Source organism: Leuciscus leuciscus, assembly GCF_965113295.1.
Source record: "Leuciscus leuciscus genome assembly, chromosome: 3".
Lineage (NCBI taxonomy): Eukaryota > Metazoa > Chordata > Actinopteri > Cypriniformes > Leuciscidae > Leuciscus > Leuciscus leuciscus.
In genome coordinates, this window is record NC_138727.1 from 16611166 (window position 1) to 16629962 (window position 18797).

The 18797-nt window shown below is 35.4% G+C and overlaps 1 protein-coding gene across 2 annotated transcripts; it reads left to right on the forward strand.

Annotated features, from left to right (window-relative positions):
• Positions 1 to 666: 666 nt before the first annotated feature.
• On the forward strand, positions 667 to 18289 carry marchf1 (membrane-associated ring finger (C3HC4) 1; the record flags this gene model as incomplete). Of its 2 annotated transcripts, none has more annotated exons than XM_082164681.1 (8): positions 667 to 686; positions 833 to 1103; positions 11157 to 11207; positions 11298 to 11377; positions 12204 to 12878; positions 13619 to 13799; positions 15676 to 15823; positions 18006 to 18289. In XM_082164681.1, exons 2-8 carry the CDS (start codon positions 1014 to 1016, stop codon positions 18287 to 18289), a joined length of 1509 nt encoding a protein of 502 aa, XP_082020807.1. In that variant the 5' UTR covers positions 667 to 686; positions 833 to 1013. The 2 variants fall into 2 exon arrangements, with proteins under 2 accessions (XP_082020807.1, XP_082020806.1); XM_082164680.1 differs by having other exon boundaries at positions 669 to 686; positions 17973 to 18289.
• Between the last annotated feature and the right edge of the window lie 508 nt (positions 18290 to 18797).

Below are 18797 nucleotides of genomic sequence, written 5' to 3' on the forward strand. Positions count from 1 at the left end.
CTTTGGGTTAGTACTGATCAGTCATAGTCCGGTTCTGAGATGTCACATTGTACATTTGTAAAGCAAAGGTTAATATTCTCATTTGCATAAGTAAAATGCCTAAAGTCTTTTTGGTCTGTTAAAATTGTTTTGACCTCTACACAATTCCCATAGCTACTTAGGAATAATAATTATAGAACATTTTAAGTAAAAGGAGTAGGTGTCCAAAATGACTGGTTGAATATAAGTGAGTGGTTGTATATAGTTTCTGCAGCTCATGAATATTTAACGAGGCTGAGGAGAATATTTAATTTACTATTGGTTGTCTGTTTCATATACTAGTCCTTCCAGTATAATTTAGTTTTGCTGCAAAATGAGTCTATATAAGCTCTCCTCAACTGTTTTAATTTAATTAAACCTTTAACAGTTCAAATGTTACCAGCTAGTTTGCTCGGTCCAGTGTGTCTTCCCATGTTCGTGTGAGCTTGTGTGTTTGTGTGTTACAGTAGCCGAGGTTTTGTGAAGCCCCTGGGGTTGTAAGCTGATTAGCTTGCAGCTCCATCCCACGCTGCTCCTGGAGGGAGGAGATTTGGAGCTAAAATAACCCTTAAGTCCTCTCAGCAGCATGTTTACAGGTCAGGTTGACAGACGTGCACACACACACACACACACACATCCACAAACTGAGGCATCACTGCAGCTCTCAGGTAGAGTAACATTTAAATGAGCTCTTTCTGTCTGTCTCTCTCTCTCTCCCTGTCACAGATCACACAGGTAGAACGAGAGAGGTTGGCTTAAGCTTTTTTGGGGGGGATGTGACGACCAGCTCTCTGGATGTTTCCCTCTGTTGCAGCTGAAGTCTGAGATCTCAACCAGGATACCTGATTTCATGCGTGTGTCTGTAGGAGCGTGGATACGAGCTCTGGAGCGGGTCATATTCTTTGTTTCCATGCCGACCCACAGGATGATGTGAGTCGGTTGTCTTTGGTGGGCTGAAGGTAGCGAGGTATCCCGCAGTCCTGAGCACTGCTAGCATGCCTGTGCATCAGATATCAGTTGTACCCATCACTAAGGAGAACGGCAACAGCTCCAGCCGGAAAAGAGACAAGAGTAAAGAGAATGAGGCAAGTACCCATTATGTGAATATGTAATGTATGTGGAGTTTTCATAACAAATACCATAGTTTGTTTCATAGCAATTAGTTATGTTGAAGGTAGAGGTAGAGCCAGCCATGGTTTTCCATGTGGTTACTATAGTCTGAAAATACTAGTTGGTATTTTAATGGATTCTGTGAGGCAATGGTACATTTTTATCAGGGTTACTGTTTAGATTGGGGTCAAGTTGTAAGTTAAGAGTATCGTTCTGTAATAAGATATATGATACTTAGTTTGCATTAATCTGTGAGATTTAAATGCCAAAAGCAAGCAAATCCTTCTGCTTTAATTTTCGGATGTGAGGATAAAAAAAGGCTCAATCTTATGTAAACAGAAATATAGCCTAGAGCAGGAGCTGGACGCTGTTGTATTGGAAAAGAAATTGCTGCTATAAATAGAACTGTAAGATGTAAAACAAAGCATATATGTAAACTTTTACATATATTTCAGCCTATTCAGAGTCATTGACATTTCTTTCAAGTATATTGTATATCACACATGCTCTTTTATCACATTTCTTCAGCATCTATGTATTTGTTTTAGCTGTGTGAGTTTTTGTAATATACAGGACATTTTTAAGATCCACAGTCCATTCGCTGATCGCCTTATGCAAATCACACACAAAAATGGGAAGTGCTGCCTAAAATCACCAGCTCCAATCCTTTTGAGACACTAGATTTGCCAAATATTTACAGGATTGTGGCATCAAATCTGTAATATATCCAGAATTTTGTTTTAGACACTTAGTAGTACACTTAGTCCACAAGCAGAATTGTATGTTATATTTGTGAAATAACCTGTGTGTATCAATTTTCTATGGACAGAAAATATAAATATTATTATAATTTTGTTTTCTGCACACCTAATTGGGGACTTACACTGCTGTTCAATGATCTATTTTTGATCAACTTGCCCCCTAAACAACATGGAAAAGTAAAGCAAACTCATTGGTTGTGTGTAAATGTCTGGCTAAAGCTATCTTCAGTATGTCTTGGCTGCATTATCCAGAAATAATTTAGCCATTGAAAGAACACTTTTGGGACAGATTTGTTGCAAACATCAGAATATATTGTTGAATGGCCTAGAGAGTGCACTAGTTAAACATGCCTTTGCAAATTTGTTGTAATCTTGTGTAAACATGTGGTCACCCAGCGGTCTTTCGCCATCTAAGATGTACTTAATAACATGCTCTGGTCCTATTGACTTGAAACCTTGTGTGTTGGTGGTGTGTGTGTGTTGGACATTGCTTTGCTGTACCCTGAACCAATTACTAATTTAGTCATGAATGGATGATACTGTGAAAACATTTGAACAAATCAGTATTCATGCCAATGAAAGAACGCAGTTTTAAAGTGAATTTAGCCATTTTTATGTTTCATATAACTTGAAATTACTGAGTTTAGAAACGTGCCTTTGAATCATTTGGCTGAAACGAAGGACATATTAAAATATAAATATAATACATAAAAGATTTACATGTCTTGAATGAAATACCATGCCTAAAATTGGACGAAATTCTGAATTTAAGAATTTTCATCGCATTGAAGTTGATATGGCATTCTGGGTGGTTGCTAGTTGGTTGCTTACTGGTCCTAAGTCAAAAGAGCAAGTCTCTATGATATTCTGGCCCCTAGATATATTTAAGTACAGGCCTGAGTCATAAGTACACCTCTCCACAGCACTCATCAGTTTTCTTCTACCATTCATGTCAGTAGCACACATGGTGTAGGATGAGGAATGTGCCGAACTTTACTGATAAAGGTTAGGGGTTTATGCAAATCCTTAACCCTAAACATGAGCTTAAGTAACAGTGATGCCTAATTATGCCTCACAGGCACTGTAATAAAGATGCAGCGATCTGAATTCTTGAAAGCATTATCGCCTTACCAAGAACTGAGCGCTGAGCAAACACGTTAGTTATTACTTTCTTTATAATATGGTTTTACTTAATATGGAGAGTCTCATACCTTCCATATGTTGTAGGTGTACTGTTGCGTGTGATGTGCATTTCACGTGTCCCATTTCTGTGAATTAGCTGCTCTTTCTCTCTCTAGCGGGCGTCTAATCCATCGTGCTCTCTGCTGGAGATGTCACCTGTGATCACTCACTAACACACATACATAAGCACATTCTCTTGGCACCATGATGGGTACCTTGTGGCCTGTCCTGACCTTTTCTCTTTAAAACTAGATTCCACATAGTTCGAAACATCGATACAATTCTATCTACTAGTTATGATAAATTAGATTACTGGTTTAAACAGTCATATTGTGAAACTTTATTTTAATTTACTGTATTTTAATGTAAATAATTCCTGTGAAGACAAAGCAGATTTTTTTTTTTTTTTACAGCCAATACTTCAGTATTCAGTGTCACTTTTATTCAGCAAGGATGCATTAAATTGATCAAAAGTAACAGTAAAGACATATTATACATATTTATAAAATATGTCCATTTTAAATAAATGCTGTTCCTTTTAACATTCTGTTCATCAAAGAATACTGAAAAAATGTATAACGGTTTCCACAAATATTAAGCCTGAATTTTGAAGACTGAAGTAATGGCTGCTGAAAATTCAGCTTTGCCATGACAGCAATAAAATATATTAAAATAGAAAACAGTTCTATTCTATTTCTGTGAATTCTATTTCACAGTATTACTGTTTTTTCTGTATTTTGGATCAAATAAATGTAGCCTTTGTGAGCATAAGAGAAAAAAACATTAAACAATTGTAGTGTTTCAAAACTTTTGACTGGTAATGTACACTAGAGCGCCCCAAAAATATTTCTGAAATTCCCTTTTGTAAAAAGGTATGGTGGAAGATACCTTTATTAAGTGTTATTAAATCACGTTTTTCCATCTTGTAGTGCGAATGTTTACACAGTGTAAAAATATATCATTGTGTTTTTATTGTAGGTCCTATGTGTCATCCGTCTCTCTGTCAGTCACTCTTGCTTGATTTTTTTGTATTTTATAACTTTGATCAGGTGTGTATCTGATGCTGTTGCCGATGCGTACAGTGGCCAGTGTATATGTATAGCAAATGAGCAGATTATGTAAAGTGGCTGTTAACCTGCTCTGAATATGTATGCTATTGGAGTGTCTTAATAGGTTCAGTGTTGTTGCTCTGTTTATATTGTGTCAACATTGCTCCCGACATGCTTATTGGCAGCTGTTGGTTTGTACTGTGATTGATGCAAAGATATTAATACATAAATTCTGCATTAGTTTGTCATATGGCACCTCTGATTATAAAATTCAAGATTATAAAGATTATTGGTAAAACAGTTTTGTTGGTAGTATTGATCATCATATAGTTTGATTGTTTATTATATGATGACTACAGAAAGAGTTAACTCAACACACTGAGGCATCTGCTCCATTAACTTTCAGTTAAAGAGGCCTCCTTGTATCTGGACCAGCAAAATATTGCATCTTTGTGCTTCTATCTTGCTTGTGATTCTGTGCGAGTAGTAGTTTGCGACCAGGCGTATCCCATCAGCCCATTATCCCATAATGCACCTGTGTCTATAGTTAGCTTTTGAATGCCAGCCAGAGCCAGAGCCTCTTAAACAAACACAAATCACTAGGGATGGTCACCATTGTATATACACCTGCATACATAAGTTTGTATGGATCCAACACTGACAGGTTTATCTAAAATAACAGCTGTTCTGAAGCCGAAAGGCAGAACTTCAGATGACATGGCTTGAAAACTACCTAAAAAACTAAAAAAGTGGATCTAACACTGAAACCGTGTGTTAGCCTATTTCCGTGTGTATTTAAATGAATGCACGACCAGAGACAAACCACTTACAGATTATACCTCAGAGAAGCAGCTCGAGCTAATCCAGCCCTATCTAGCACATAAACATGCATGTGTGAGCTCTTACATGCATCGGCCTTTGGAGCAAGCGGGGTTGATCGGCCGTTTGGTAGCTTATAGAACATACATGGGTGAATTTATGGGTAAGTGAAAGTCAGTTTGGATGTTTCTGGTTGTGTGATTCTAGATTATTGTTTCATAATTGTACTTGTAATGGAGATGAGTTTTAAGAAATGATACACCTTATTCTTGCCTTTGGCTTGCACACTAGGGCTCTAATGATAAAGGTATTATGGCATAGCTTTCAATTAACTTTTCAGTTAAACTGCTTAGGTTGTGTGGTATTACTGAAATTGTAAATCCCGTTATGCATTTTAATGCATTTAAGTGACTAACTACATTTGACAACTACTGTATATCCAACTTTATCTGCATACATGTACTCAAAGCGATATATATACAGATAAAGTTGGTATTTTTATCTGTATATAGGCTATCTACCATTTAAAAGTTTGAGGGCACATTAATCAAAAGCGACAGTAAAGACATTTATTTTTCAATGAAATGAAATGCTGTTCATTAAAAACTTTCTATTCATCGAAAAATCCAGATTGTTTTTTACTGCGCTTTACACAAAAATATTAGTCAGCACAACTGATTGATAATAATAAGAAATGTTTCTTGAGCACCAAAATAGCATATCAGAATGATTTCTGAAGGATTATGTGATGCTGAAAAACTTCTTTTTTTTGAACAAATGAATGTTTCTAAGTTTGAACATATGAAAGTTCAAAAGAGCATTTATTTGAAATAGAAATGTTTGTAACAATGTAAAAGTCTTTACTGTCACTTTTGATACATTTCTTGCTGAATCAGTCTTACTGATCCCAACCTGTAGTGTATATCGTTTGAAATATCTATTTCTTACAATAAAAAATAAAAAAAGAGAGAAGAATTTGGGCCTCTAATCGTATGGGACATCAAATACCAATTTGTACCCTATCCATGGAAAGTGTTGCAGCATTTGCTTGTGTCTTCCACATGATCAAAATTACTTTTTGTTTATTTAATGTTGTTGTTTTTTAAAAGCAATGATATAACATGCCTTATACTGACTGGAGAGACAAACAGTAGTTATGACCTATGAACCTTGATCTTAGAACATTGACTTGATCTTTGAGCCTAAGTCGTATTTAAGGGTCAAGGCTAAAAATATTAGGGCTTTTTATGTTTCATACTCTAGACCTTTACAGGGCACTTTTAGAATGTTCTAGTAAATTCATTCTGGTCAACATTTACTTTGACCTGGATTCTCAGGGCAGGAGCGAGACATGAGCATTTTATTTCTCATGTTTGTTCTCAGATGTAGAAGTAGTTATAGAGATTTGAAAAATTGTAAGGGGACATTAACTAAGGTCATATCAGAAACTTTGCCAGAGACCTCAATGAGATTTATATTAATGTACATTTGTTTTAATAGCGCTCTGTAATAAGCAACCATATATACTATTCTGAATGCAACAGAAAATTTGTAATTTGTGAATTCAAACAGTCGGAAGAACTGTGATCCTAAATTGCTGGGTTGTTTGTTGGGTTCAAATATGGACAAACCCTACCGTTAATTTTTTTTTATTAGATTTTTAAACCCAACGGTTGGGTTTGTCCATATTTGACCCAAACGTGGGTTGAAACAACCCAGCATTTTTACAGTGTATTATATATTAGCAGACTGCATAGATAAGGAGAAACAATCAATAAAAAGGTCATATTACACGTGTGGTCAGAGTATAGAAACTCTAGACTGGATGAATGAGCACTATTTTTCCAGCGAGGAAGCAGTGTCATCATTCAGAACAGAAGCTAAGGCTTTTATGTAGAAAGTAAATCCATTATGTGCATTACACACCACTTGAATCTAATTCTAAAGCCCGTTGAAAGCATCCAGAGTAGTAATTTTATTTGCTCAGATGTTGCTCTTTCAAAACTCAGGGGGTGTGATGGAATTTTTAGTTATGTTTTATTTAAGTGTCAGCTTTAGTTTAGATGGTTCTCCATAAAATACCTTAGGAAAAATAAAAACAGACACATATAAGAGACAACTGTTGAAGGAGTCGCAATATAGAGCAATAAAATGAATGTGCACTTTGATGAGAAATGTGGTGCATTCTGGGTGAACTCTAGGGGCCTTTGGGAATGCTGTGGTTGGAGTTCAGGTGTGAACGCAAACATGATCATCATGTTTGACTGATGTCAAACAATCAGAGAACATGTTTATAATATGATTTTCCCTCAAAGGACGCATTTGCACATGCATGCTCGCTAAAAAATAACCCTGCGGGTGAATTAAATATTTATGAACTGATCAGATGTTGGTGTCTGTTGACTTTCACATCAATAATTCAGAGCGATATAGTGTCGAGAGAACAGAGCTCAATACTAGCCTTACTAACATCAGCTAAACAACATAGACGTTTTCTTTTTTTTATACAAAAAGAGAGCAAACTACTGGAACGTTTTGCTTAATAACAAATGTAAAGTTTTTCATTCATCAGCTAGGTCTATTGTGAAAAAAAAAGTTTTTTTTTTTTGTTGGTTGCAGTTACAATCATAATAGTCTGACTTGTTTTTCTGTATAAGCCTGATATGTAAAATAGATGTTGTGTGTGCTTGCAACACCTTAAATGCACTATGTTCTCAGACTGATTTATAAGTTTGTGTGTGTGCTCTTTAATGTTAGCTTGAAAGAAAAATGGTTAAGTTAATCATGGGCCAGGTGTGGACTAGAGACAAAGGTGGACCCACCAAAAGCCCATGAGGAATCAGCTCTGCCTGAGGCACATGGAGGCAATAAACGCTAATAAAGCTTGGTTTTCAAAAACGCCTGGCAAAACAAAGCATTCAGCTTTAAAAAAATCTAAATCAAAGGTCAACAATTCCCTTTGTGCCATTTGTGTTTTATATTGATTTCTAAACTTGTTGAAGCCAAACCAGAACTGTGCAGAAGAAGGTCTTAGTTTATACACTACCATACCAGTTTGGGGTCTGAAATTAGTTTTAGTTTTTAAATGACCAATTTTCAGGATGCATTAAATTGACCAAAAGTGACAGTAAAGACATTTATAATGTTACAAACTGTTTTCAACACTGAAAATACATTTTTAATTGTAATATCTTACAATATTTTTATTTTCAAGACATGTTTTCATTTATTTTCAGTGAATTTTTGATCAAATACGCTGTAATATAATAGCTTGTATGGCCAGTTCAGAGGATGAGCAAGTTATTACATTTTGATTGAAGATTACAAGAACATTTTTGGGGAATAACATACTCTGATTAATCGTCCACAATCAGACCAGGAATGTGCACCAACACATTCCTTGAACAAGTTCGGGCAGTTAAACACCATTTTGCAAATCTCACGCACTCTTTTTGCAAAACACATTCTCACTCACTAAAACACATTTTGCACTGTGATGCACTTGTGTGGCAAAACGGTAAACACAAGTGGCAAAAGTTAAGCAGAGCTACAACATGTTTGTCATTGTTTACACTAAACGGCTCAAAATTGTTCACACCTGTTTCTAATGATGTGATCAAACCAATTGTGAGAGGAGGAAGAGTTTGGCTGCATCTGAAATCGTATACTTCCCTACTATATAGTAGGCGAAAAACAGCATGTGACAAAAGTAGTTGCCTATGTCCGAATTCACAGTTTCTCATACAAGAGTAGGCAAAAATTACCCGGATGACCTACTTCTTCCGGCAAAAATCTGAAGAGTGCATTTGATGGACACTTTACCATCCCATGAGGCCATGGGAGAGGATTTGTGAATGGCAGTGAAGCGACGTAACTGACGCTGGTAGTTCACATGATAATAACAGCATCGCGAATGTAGTACATCCATATTACATTCATACTACTCACATTCATACTATATAGAACATACTTTTTTAGCGGTCGTGAAGTAATTAAGTACCTACTCAAGAGAGTATGCGATTTCGGACGCAGCCTATGTGTAAGAGGTGGTGGACGAGGAGGAAGAGGATGAGGACGAGAAAGAGCAAGGTTTGGAGAGTGTTGTTAAACTTTTGGAAACTTTTAGCCTGTGATTTGGAAAAGGTTCTCAGGCTGGACACAACACGAAGACGTGATGCTGAGGCAGAATGAATCTCTCATTGATTTTGATTTTGCAGTTAGACAACTTTTGTTTGTGTACTGTAACATGCTTTTCATTTAGAGATTTCTTTGACCTTTTGGAATACTGCATTTTTTCAGCATGCAAGTGCATACATTCAATACAATACAATATTCAATACAAGAATACTATACTTGCAGTACATAGAGTATACAATGTATTCCCCTTACTAAGTTGCGATTACAATACTTTTTTACGTAATTGCACAAAAAAAAATCTGTATACATTCTGATTTTTTTCTGTAACTACATGCTCTGGATGCTGTGTTCTCCATTTTTTGATGTAGTGTCTAATGAAAGCTCTGTAGTGTTTACGTATGTATTGACTAATGTGTGTGTATGATCTGAAAGCTTTGTTTGATTTTGTGAACAGGTGAAATGGTTTCCGAGACAAGAGAAGAGTCAGTGGTTTTGTGAATGTAGTTTGAAGATTTGGTTTTGTGTTTAAAGTTGGGAAAATGGGTGAAGGTTTCAATAAATGTTTCTTAGCAATTGTGCAAAAACTGTAACAATCCTAAAAATATTAGTTGTGGTCGTTAGTTTCCATGAACACACATACACTACCGTTCAAAAGTTTGGGGTCAGTAAGATTTTATGTTTTTAAAAGAAGTATCTTCTGCTAACCAAGGCTGCATTTATTTGATAAAAAATAAAAAACAGTAATATTGTGAAATATTATGACAATTTAAAATGACTGTTTTCTATTTTAATATATTTTAAACTGTAATTTATTCCTGTGATCAAAGCTGAATTTTAAGCATCATTACTCCAGTCTTCAGTGTCACATGATCCTTCAGAAATCATTCTAATATGATGATTTGATGCTCAAGAAACATTCATTATTATTATCAATGTTGAAAACAGTTGTGTACAATTTTTTTTCTGAATTCTTTGATGAATAGAAAGTTCAAAAGAACAGCATTTATTTTAAAATAGAATATTTTCTAACATTATAAATGTCTTTACTGTAACTTTTGATCAGTTTAACTTATCCTTGATGAATAAAAGTATTGATTTATTGTATTTCTTTCCCCTAAAAAAAAATAAAAATTCTTACTGACCCCAAACTTTTGAACGGTAGTGTTTAATGTTACAAAAGCTTTAGATTTCAGATAAATGCTGTTATTTTGAACTTTCTATTCATCATAGCATCATGAAATAAAAATGTAAGTAACTGTTTTCAACATTGATAATAATCATAAATGTTTCTTGAGCATCAAATCATCATATTAGAATGATTTCTGAAGGATCATGTGACACTGAAGACTGGAGTAATGATGCTGAAAATTCAGCTTTGATCACAGGAATAAATTACTGTATATTCACATAGAAAACAGCTGTTTTAAATTGTTATAATATTTCACAATATTACTGTTTTTGTTTGTATTTTTAATCAAATAAATGCAGCCTTGGTGAGCAGAAGATACTTCTTTTAAAAACGTTAAAAATGTTACTGACCCCAAACTTTTGAACGGTAGTGTATGTGTGCACGCAAATGGTCTTATGATGCCACTGTTATTTTTAGTAATAGGATTGGTTTGTCTTAAAGCTGCAGTCACATTAAAGATCTGTTCAAACATGTGACAGAAACCCTGCTTTAAAAGCCATATTTTCTTTATTTGTGTGTAATGTGTGAGCGTGCTTGTAACATCTGCTCTACTAGCTTCACCAAACTGAATTGCAAAAGTACTAAACAGGTTTTGCATATACTCCTCCTTTCTGCCATTTGTTCAAACAAACTCATGGCATTGGTTGAGCCTGTGTTGTTGTGGCAGAATGCTCAGACAAACAGAGCAAGGTTTTCATAACTCATTTCTTAGTTGCTTTGTATAAAAGCATCTGCAAATAAGATAAATGTGAAAGTTCCACAGGGGTCATAGTTGATTGTACACTTTAAGTTGAGATAGGAGAAAGTATTTTGTAGTACGACTATAAAGGTTTGGCCTCAATGTGGATGAGAGAGAGCGCGCATACGATTAATCCTCTTTGTTTCCATCAGGGTGAGAAGGCACCAGGGCGATCAGGAAGTCGATCCAGCAATATATCTAAGGTATCACACACACCCACAGCATCATTATTCAAAGCAACCCCAATGACAGTGTATATTGTATAAGTGTATATTATTATTGCACTATTTCAGGCCAGCAGTTCCACCCAAGGAGCCGCTCTGAACAGCGTCTCTCAGACATCAGTTACAGCCTCCTCCCAAGACATATGCAGGTGTGTTGCCGTGGGATGTTTATGATTGGTGCTTTGCTCATCTACATGTTTGCACATCATGTGATTTTATGAAATAAGTCATAATGAATGTCGGTGTCTTTGGATATAAATGCAGTGTAGTCCAAAAGGTCTGAGACCACAAGTTTGAAATTGATTTTTTTTTTTATATATAAACTGTAAAATAAGCAGACAGATAGAGGATTTTGAACAATCAATAGAAATATTTAGCATTCTGCACTATTTCTTGGTCACTAATCAAATTTGTAATTTGTAAGCAAATGTTTTCTGTTGACAATATCATTTGTAATAAAAGATTATAATTTCATTACTTGTAAATTAATTAAATTGAACAAAAAATAGAATATTTATTCAACATTTTGTATTAAATTAAATTACGAATGCAAAATAGAATATTATAATTTATAAAACAGTTTTGAATTAATTAAATTAAGAATACGAGATAGAATGATATAGTTTATAAAACATTTTGGATTAAATTACATTAAGAATGCAAAATAGAAAAATATTGTAGTCTTGTAGTCTCAGACTTTGTATGTATGAATGCATACCTGTGAAGGGATGTTAAAGAAATTACATTGTATTTTGAATGCCAAATTTTTTTCTGGGGTTCTGTATTAACAACATTTATTGAAGAGTGAATTGCAAAGAGAAATTAAGCCAATGAGAGGAAAAGAAAATCCACAGTTCAAAAGAAATTCACTTTTATTTGTCCATTATGTTTTTCACTCGTCAATCATTTCATGCTCTGTTGTGTCTTCTTCATCCCTTTTGTTTTTATATGTTTGTGTTTGTGTGTGTTGTGCAGCTCTAGTGGTTACACTAAACTTGATGTAGATGGTTCAGATCAGACTACACCCGTCATGCCCATAAACCCGGCCTCCGATCCCGCCCCCACCACGAAGCGGCAAGCCAAGCGTCGTGTTCGACGGCGACGGGAAACCAACGGGTCTGTTGGGTGTGCCAAGGAGTGCGTGGGCCAGACGAGACATTCCCGATCGCATAAGCAAGAGCACACACACTCTGACTCATCCTCAGAAGACGAGCAACGCTGTAGAGAAGCTCGTTCTTGGAGCCGCGAGAAAGCGAGACGGAGACGCAGTGGCAGCCGACACACGCAAACGCATCCTCGTGAGGAACAGGGCGACATAGAGCTCATGTCTGTCCACTCTGACGAGGGACAGAAAGAGAACCAGCCGCCTCTGTGCAAGGATCCCGACACCAACACCCACAAAAAGTTGTTGTCAAAAAGGGAGGAGCGTGGGGGCCAAAGCCAGGCAGCCAATCACAGGAAAGGGAGTGAGCATGGTACTAGTAGGAGTGGAAGTGAGGAGGAGAAGGAGCTTATTACAAAGACATATGAGGAGCGAGATTCAGGAGATCCAAATATGTCTGTCCCATCCCCCTGTAAACGCACTAATCCCACCAATCAAAATGGCGCCACGCCACAAGCATCCACTGATGATGAACAAGAGGTGTGCAGGTGAGAAAGAGGAAGAGAAAGCTGCACACTCTCAGAAAACTAGTGCCTTGATCAATACAATCAAAGGCCATCCATATACATATGTTACAGCAGGGGTTTTCAAGGGAGTGACAGGGGGTCCGTGGAAAAGTCCAGAGGAAAAACTGTAAAAAAGAAAAGAAAAAAAAGAAACAAGTAAATTAATTAATTTGATTAAATTAATAAAAAATGTGATTAAAATAAAAAGTAGTTAGTTATTAATCTATTAAATAGATTAAATTAAAATGAATACATATTGATTAATATAAATAAATAAAAATAGATTGAAATTAAATAAATAATCAAATAAATAATGTAACAGTAAATTACTATATTGAAAAGAAAAAAATACAATAATGTAACTTAATAGAAACGAATTTTAGATCCATTATATAATTTTTTCTTAGTGTTTTGAATTTTTTTTATATATTTTAAATTTTAGGGTGAGGGTGCCTCACATGAGGATGATCATATCTGGGTGTTTTATCTTATTTCCATTCATTACTTAGCACTTTATTTTAATACCATTATTTTATTTATTTTATTTATTATTGTTGTATATATTTCTTTTTCTTGCCATTACTTGTTCTGTGTATAATGCTTTGGCTATATGTAAATCATGCCAGTCAAGTATTTCTAAATTGAAAGATTGAAATGAAATTGAGATGGATGTAAAAGAGAGGTTGAAGGAGCGAGAGGTTGATCTGTTTTTGCTTGTGCAGGATCTGTCACTGTGAAGGTGATGAAGAGTGTCCACTCATCACCCCTTGCCACTGTACAGGAAGTTTGCGTTTTGTGCACCAGGGCTGCCTGCACCAGTGGATCAAGAGCTCCGATACACGCTGCTGTGAGCTGTGCAAATATGACTTCATCATGGAGACACACCTCAAACCTTTGCGCAAGGTAACACACACAACAGCTCAGACCATGTTTTATTGAACACATGTGGTGTTTTTAAAGAGTGGAGAATATAAACAGTGAAATTAATTGTTCAGAAATGTACTTTTTCATATATTTTACAAATTACAATATACAAGAAACAAGATTAGCTTATTTCAATTAGCTGTGTGACTTTGAATTTAAATGATTGCCTTGGTTATAAAGTCCCTCCCCGTTGAGAGATCATCCAATCATCAAAATAGAGAAGCCGTGCTTCCAGTTGCAAAATAAATAGTATGCATTAAACAAAAATACAGTGTTTTGTTAACCGTAACCGAAGCTAAAGTCAAGCAAAATTCAGCAAAATTACCTCCCATGTTAAAATACACTACCGTTTAAAAGTTTGGGGTCAGTAAGATTTATAAAAAATAAAAATGAATGATTGAATAAATGAATCACTTGACAGTTAAGACATTTATGTTACAAAATATTTCAATTTTAAAATTAATGCTTAAATATTTTCTTTTAACTTTTTGTTTATCAAATAATCCTAAAAAAATCCATAATATTCAACATTGATAATAAGAAATGTTTCTTGAGCATCAAATCAGCATATCAGAATAACTTATGAAGGATCTTTTGACACAGAAGCCTGAGTAATGATGCTGAAAATACATTTTAAAATATTTTCCAATAGAAAACAGTTTCATAATATTACAGTTTTACTGTATTTTTGATCAAATAAATGCAGCCTTGGTGAACATACAGTATAGTATATAATGGTAGTGTATACCATGCAAAATTAAGATGTACAACAAATCCGCTCATTAAGTCTAATGTCGTGTGTCATCGTTTCTAGGTCCAAACTCTCATTCAGAAGCCAAAAGAAAACAAAGAATGGTGCTAATATACATTCAAGTTGTGATATAATACTACAGAAAAATCATGATCCTAACATTTATTTCCATACCGAAATCCCAGATGGCCAGACTGTGATTCATCTTTTATAAATTAAAATATTTGTGTCCGGGATGCTGTGAGCACGGAGACTGTAGTCAAGCGGATTGATTCAGTACATCATTAATGATCATTTTAATGGTGTATCATGTAAGCATCATATTATATAAATTAATTAATATGGTAACATAAGCATGTTATTATAGGCCAGGCTTAAAATGCAAACTTAACGCAATATGTAATGGTCCTATGTCCCGCACCAAATAGTCTTTGCCTTGAAATTTTAAAAAAATCTTTTCCAGTGGACATTTCAGAACTACAAAATATCATTGTATTTTGAACAAATATAATCGAAAAGCACATATAATTTACTATTTCGTGCCTGCTTCCCAAGCTTGATCATCACACCATACTGTGCTGTGTTTCCATAGCAACATGTGCTATCAGACTTCGATGTTTATTGACAAAATAATCTTACAAAATTCATACACTACACGGTTGAGTGTATAGTGCATATGTACATAGTATATAGTGTGTCATTTGGGTGTGTATGGCAGTACAATCTCTTTCAGTGACTTTCATCATTAAGCATATTTATGGAACAAAAAGCAATAATTAAAAAAAGAAAACTAGCTCATTTATGCCTATAGCACAAATGATGAGCGAGTTACACACCAACGTTTAAAGGTTAGGGGGTTTATTTAAAAAAAAAATCCCTTAGAATAAGCAGTAATAATAGTGATGCTTGCCTTAGCAAACACTGCTAATAAAATAAACTCAAGGGTTATTGTGCAGATTTGTCTGAATGTGGAAATATTGTGAAGGTCAGAACACACACATATCCTAGTGCTGCCACATTGTGGCTAAAAAAAATGATTACGGGAAGGAAAGAAGAATAACATTAATTGAAGTGAAGCTTCTTTGTTCTCTGTCTCTTCTTTAGTGGGAGAAGCTACAGATGACTAAGAGCGAGCGACGGAAGATCTTCTGCTCTGTGGTCTTTCACCTGGCGGCTGTGGTGTGTGTCATCTGGTCACTCTACGTTCTGATTGACCGCACGGCTGAAGAGATCCGACAAGGCAAGAACAATGGTAGACACTGTTACACGCACAACTTACACAATAGAATCAGAATGGGCTTTATTGCCATGTATGTTTACACATACGAGGAATTTGTCTTGGTGACAGATTTTTTTTTTTTTTTATAAAAATACACAATAGTTAATATTTTTATGCAAAGGTATAAATGTTTGCCTGAGGACATTCAGGTTACTATGTAATTTAGCTTAGTACAGCTGGAATGTTGTATTGAACAATGAGCATATTAGTGATTATACAGTGATGAAATGCAGTGTTGTAAAGTAACTTTGATTAAGCTTATTTTAATTATTTTAAAGCCATTTTTTATTTTACGAATGATCAGTACTTTTGACAAAATCGGCTTAAAATTATGTAAACTCTCATGAAATGGGGAACAAATATTGTTAAACGTGTTTTCGGTAATTGAAATTGAAAATTTTTAGTAAAATAAACTAATCTTACAACACAAAAAAAACGTTGCCTTGGCAACTAACTGAAAGCTGTTGAAGTACAAAACTTACTAAAAACTAAAGCTATATAAATATTTACTTAAACTAGGGATGCACCGATATGAAAATTTAGGCCGATACTGATAATTCTTTATATTTGAAAGCCAATAACCGATATATTAACCGATAAATGTAATTCCAAGTTTTTATATAATTTTTTGAGAGCCTGATTACAAAAACAAAAGTCTCACCATTAAAAGCCATGTCCCAAGCACACAATTATAATGTTCTCATTATAATTTATTGTAGCCTATATGACAGACTTGCTGCACTGTATTTTCCTTTTTTCATCATATCTTAAGCAATTCAAAACCATCATAGCGAACAGTGCACATCTGAAGTGTCTCAGCTTAAGGAAATTATCCATTATTTATCAGCTTTAATATATCGGCAAAATGTTCTTATTGGGCCGATAATGCTAACATTAAAAATGAACATATATCAGTATCGTGCATCTCTAACTTAAACTAAAACTAAAATGAAAACTGAAGATAAAAAATAAAAGCTAATTGAAAATATGAATAAATACTATAATAGTATTTAAATAATAATAAAATAACCATGGAATATTACTACTATAATAATATGTAATTTGCATATCACCTTTCTATAGCACCAAAATGGCTGAAATGTCATTTGGACTAAATGTAAATTATGCATTTTAAAAAAAACTTTAAAAATGCATAACATAAAAAACTGAACAGCTATTGAATGTGAAGCAGCAGTGATATATAAACAAAAAATGAATGAATCTGGGCCAAAGTTTCTGTTTAAAGGTCAAAACAACTGGGACGACTAAGGCTACGTTTACACTGTCAGTCCAAATCCGATTATTTGTGTATCCGATTGTAATCTGATCTAAAATAATTGACGATTTGTGTGCCGATGCCGCTCTTTCGTTTTCCGAAATATCTGCATTGGTTTCAATGGCAATGACGTTTCGTTGGTAGGTGTACGCCAAAAACAACAACAACAACAACATGGAGGGGTTTTCAATACAGATGTTGTCTTATTTACAACATGGCAATGTGTAGCCGACTACTGCATCTTCTGAGGCAGCGGCAGAGCCGTAGGAGGCTGGTTTACATGGCTTTATTCCATGCTGTCGCCTCCGCCGGTCTCTGAACATGTCTCCGTTATATTGTCATTTTCTGCTCGTCCGGCACTTTGCAGCAACACAACCTTGTTTCTGCAGAAACTTTCAGCATTTTTCTTTAACAATGTCTGACATTTACATTTTACGTGGCGTAAGAAAGTCACATAAACCACTCGAAATCCGATCAGAGCATTCAGACTGAAACGGGTTTCCAGAAATGCGAACTGAATTGAAATTGAAATTTGAAATGAATGTAGCTCTAAACGCATTTCATGTGATTTTTTTTTTGCCGTTCACACTTGCTAAATCTGATCGGATTTCAATCAGATATGCACAAAAATCGGATTTGGACTGACGGTCTGAACGTAGCCTAAGAGCCAAGGAATCATAAAGCCCTAAATGACTTAGTGTCCCTGTTAATGCAATGATATAGTGCTGTAATGCTATGTGTCGGTGGAAGTCCCAGTGTAACAGTGTGGGATGTGATTCTACTTTAGAGTAGTTGGTGGTAATATAGTGCTATAATGCCATGCTCATACTCTCATTGCACACACAGCGTTGGTGCGTTTGTCCCCTCTCAATGCCGTAGGGGTGCTGGAGTGGCCGTTCTGGACTAAGCTCATCGTGGTGGCGGTTGGCTTTGTTGGAGGACTCATCTTCATGTACATTCAGTGCAAAGTCTATCTGCAGCTCTGGAGGAAGCTAAAGGCTTTCAACAGGATCATCTTTGTACAGAACTGCCCCGAAACCGTCCGCAACGGAGAGAACAGGCCGCCCCCGGTCACCCAGAGCAACGGCACGCACGGGGCAGTGGAGGTTCCCGTACCTCAAACACAAACTAACACAGGAGGTGTGGAGGTGACTCCTGTTTGATCATGGATGCTTGGTGCCCTGAAACCTCAGAAAAGTCTAGTAAAGGGCTCCTCTAGGTGTATTTGACCAAAGTGATGTGATTTACATAAAATAACAAAAGCACTTTTTATTTTCCCTGTAGGTGGATAACATTATATAAGATTTCATAGATGTATATGAAATTAAAACATTAATTATGTGCAATGATGTCATTTGTTATGACAAGGTGTAAAAACATTATCACATATAATCATACCCCCAATCCATAATTAAATTGTATAATAGGGGATTTCACTACTATCTGAGCCATTCAAGCTTGAACAACCCTCATGTTTTTTTGCGAGTCCGCAGGCATGTCATTGCATTTTTTTTTTTTTTTTTTTTTACAATTGCTAGGACACATTTCTCAATACTTTGGTCTCTTTTTCAAAACTCTTCACAGTTCTCCTAACCAACTTTCAGCTTGGCACAGCAGTTCATTTCACGTTCAAACTGCACTAAAAGTACCAAAGCACTTTATACACGTCTC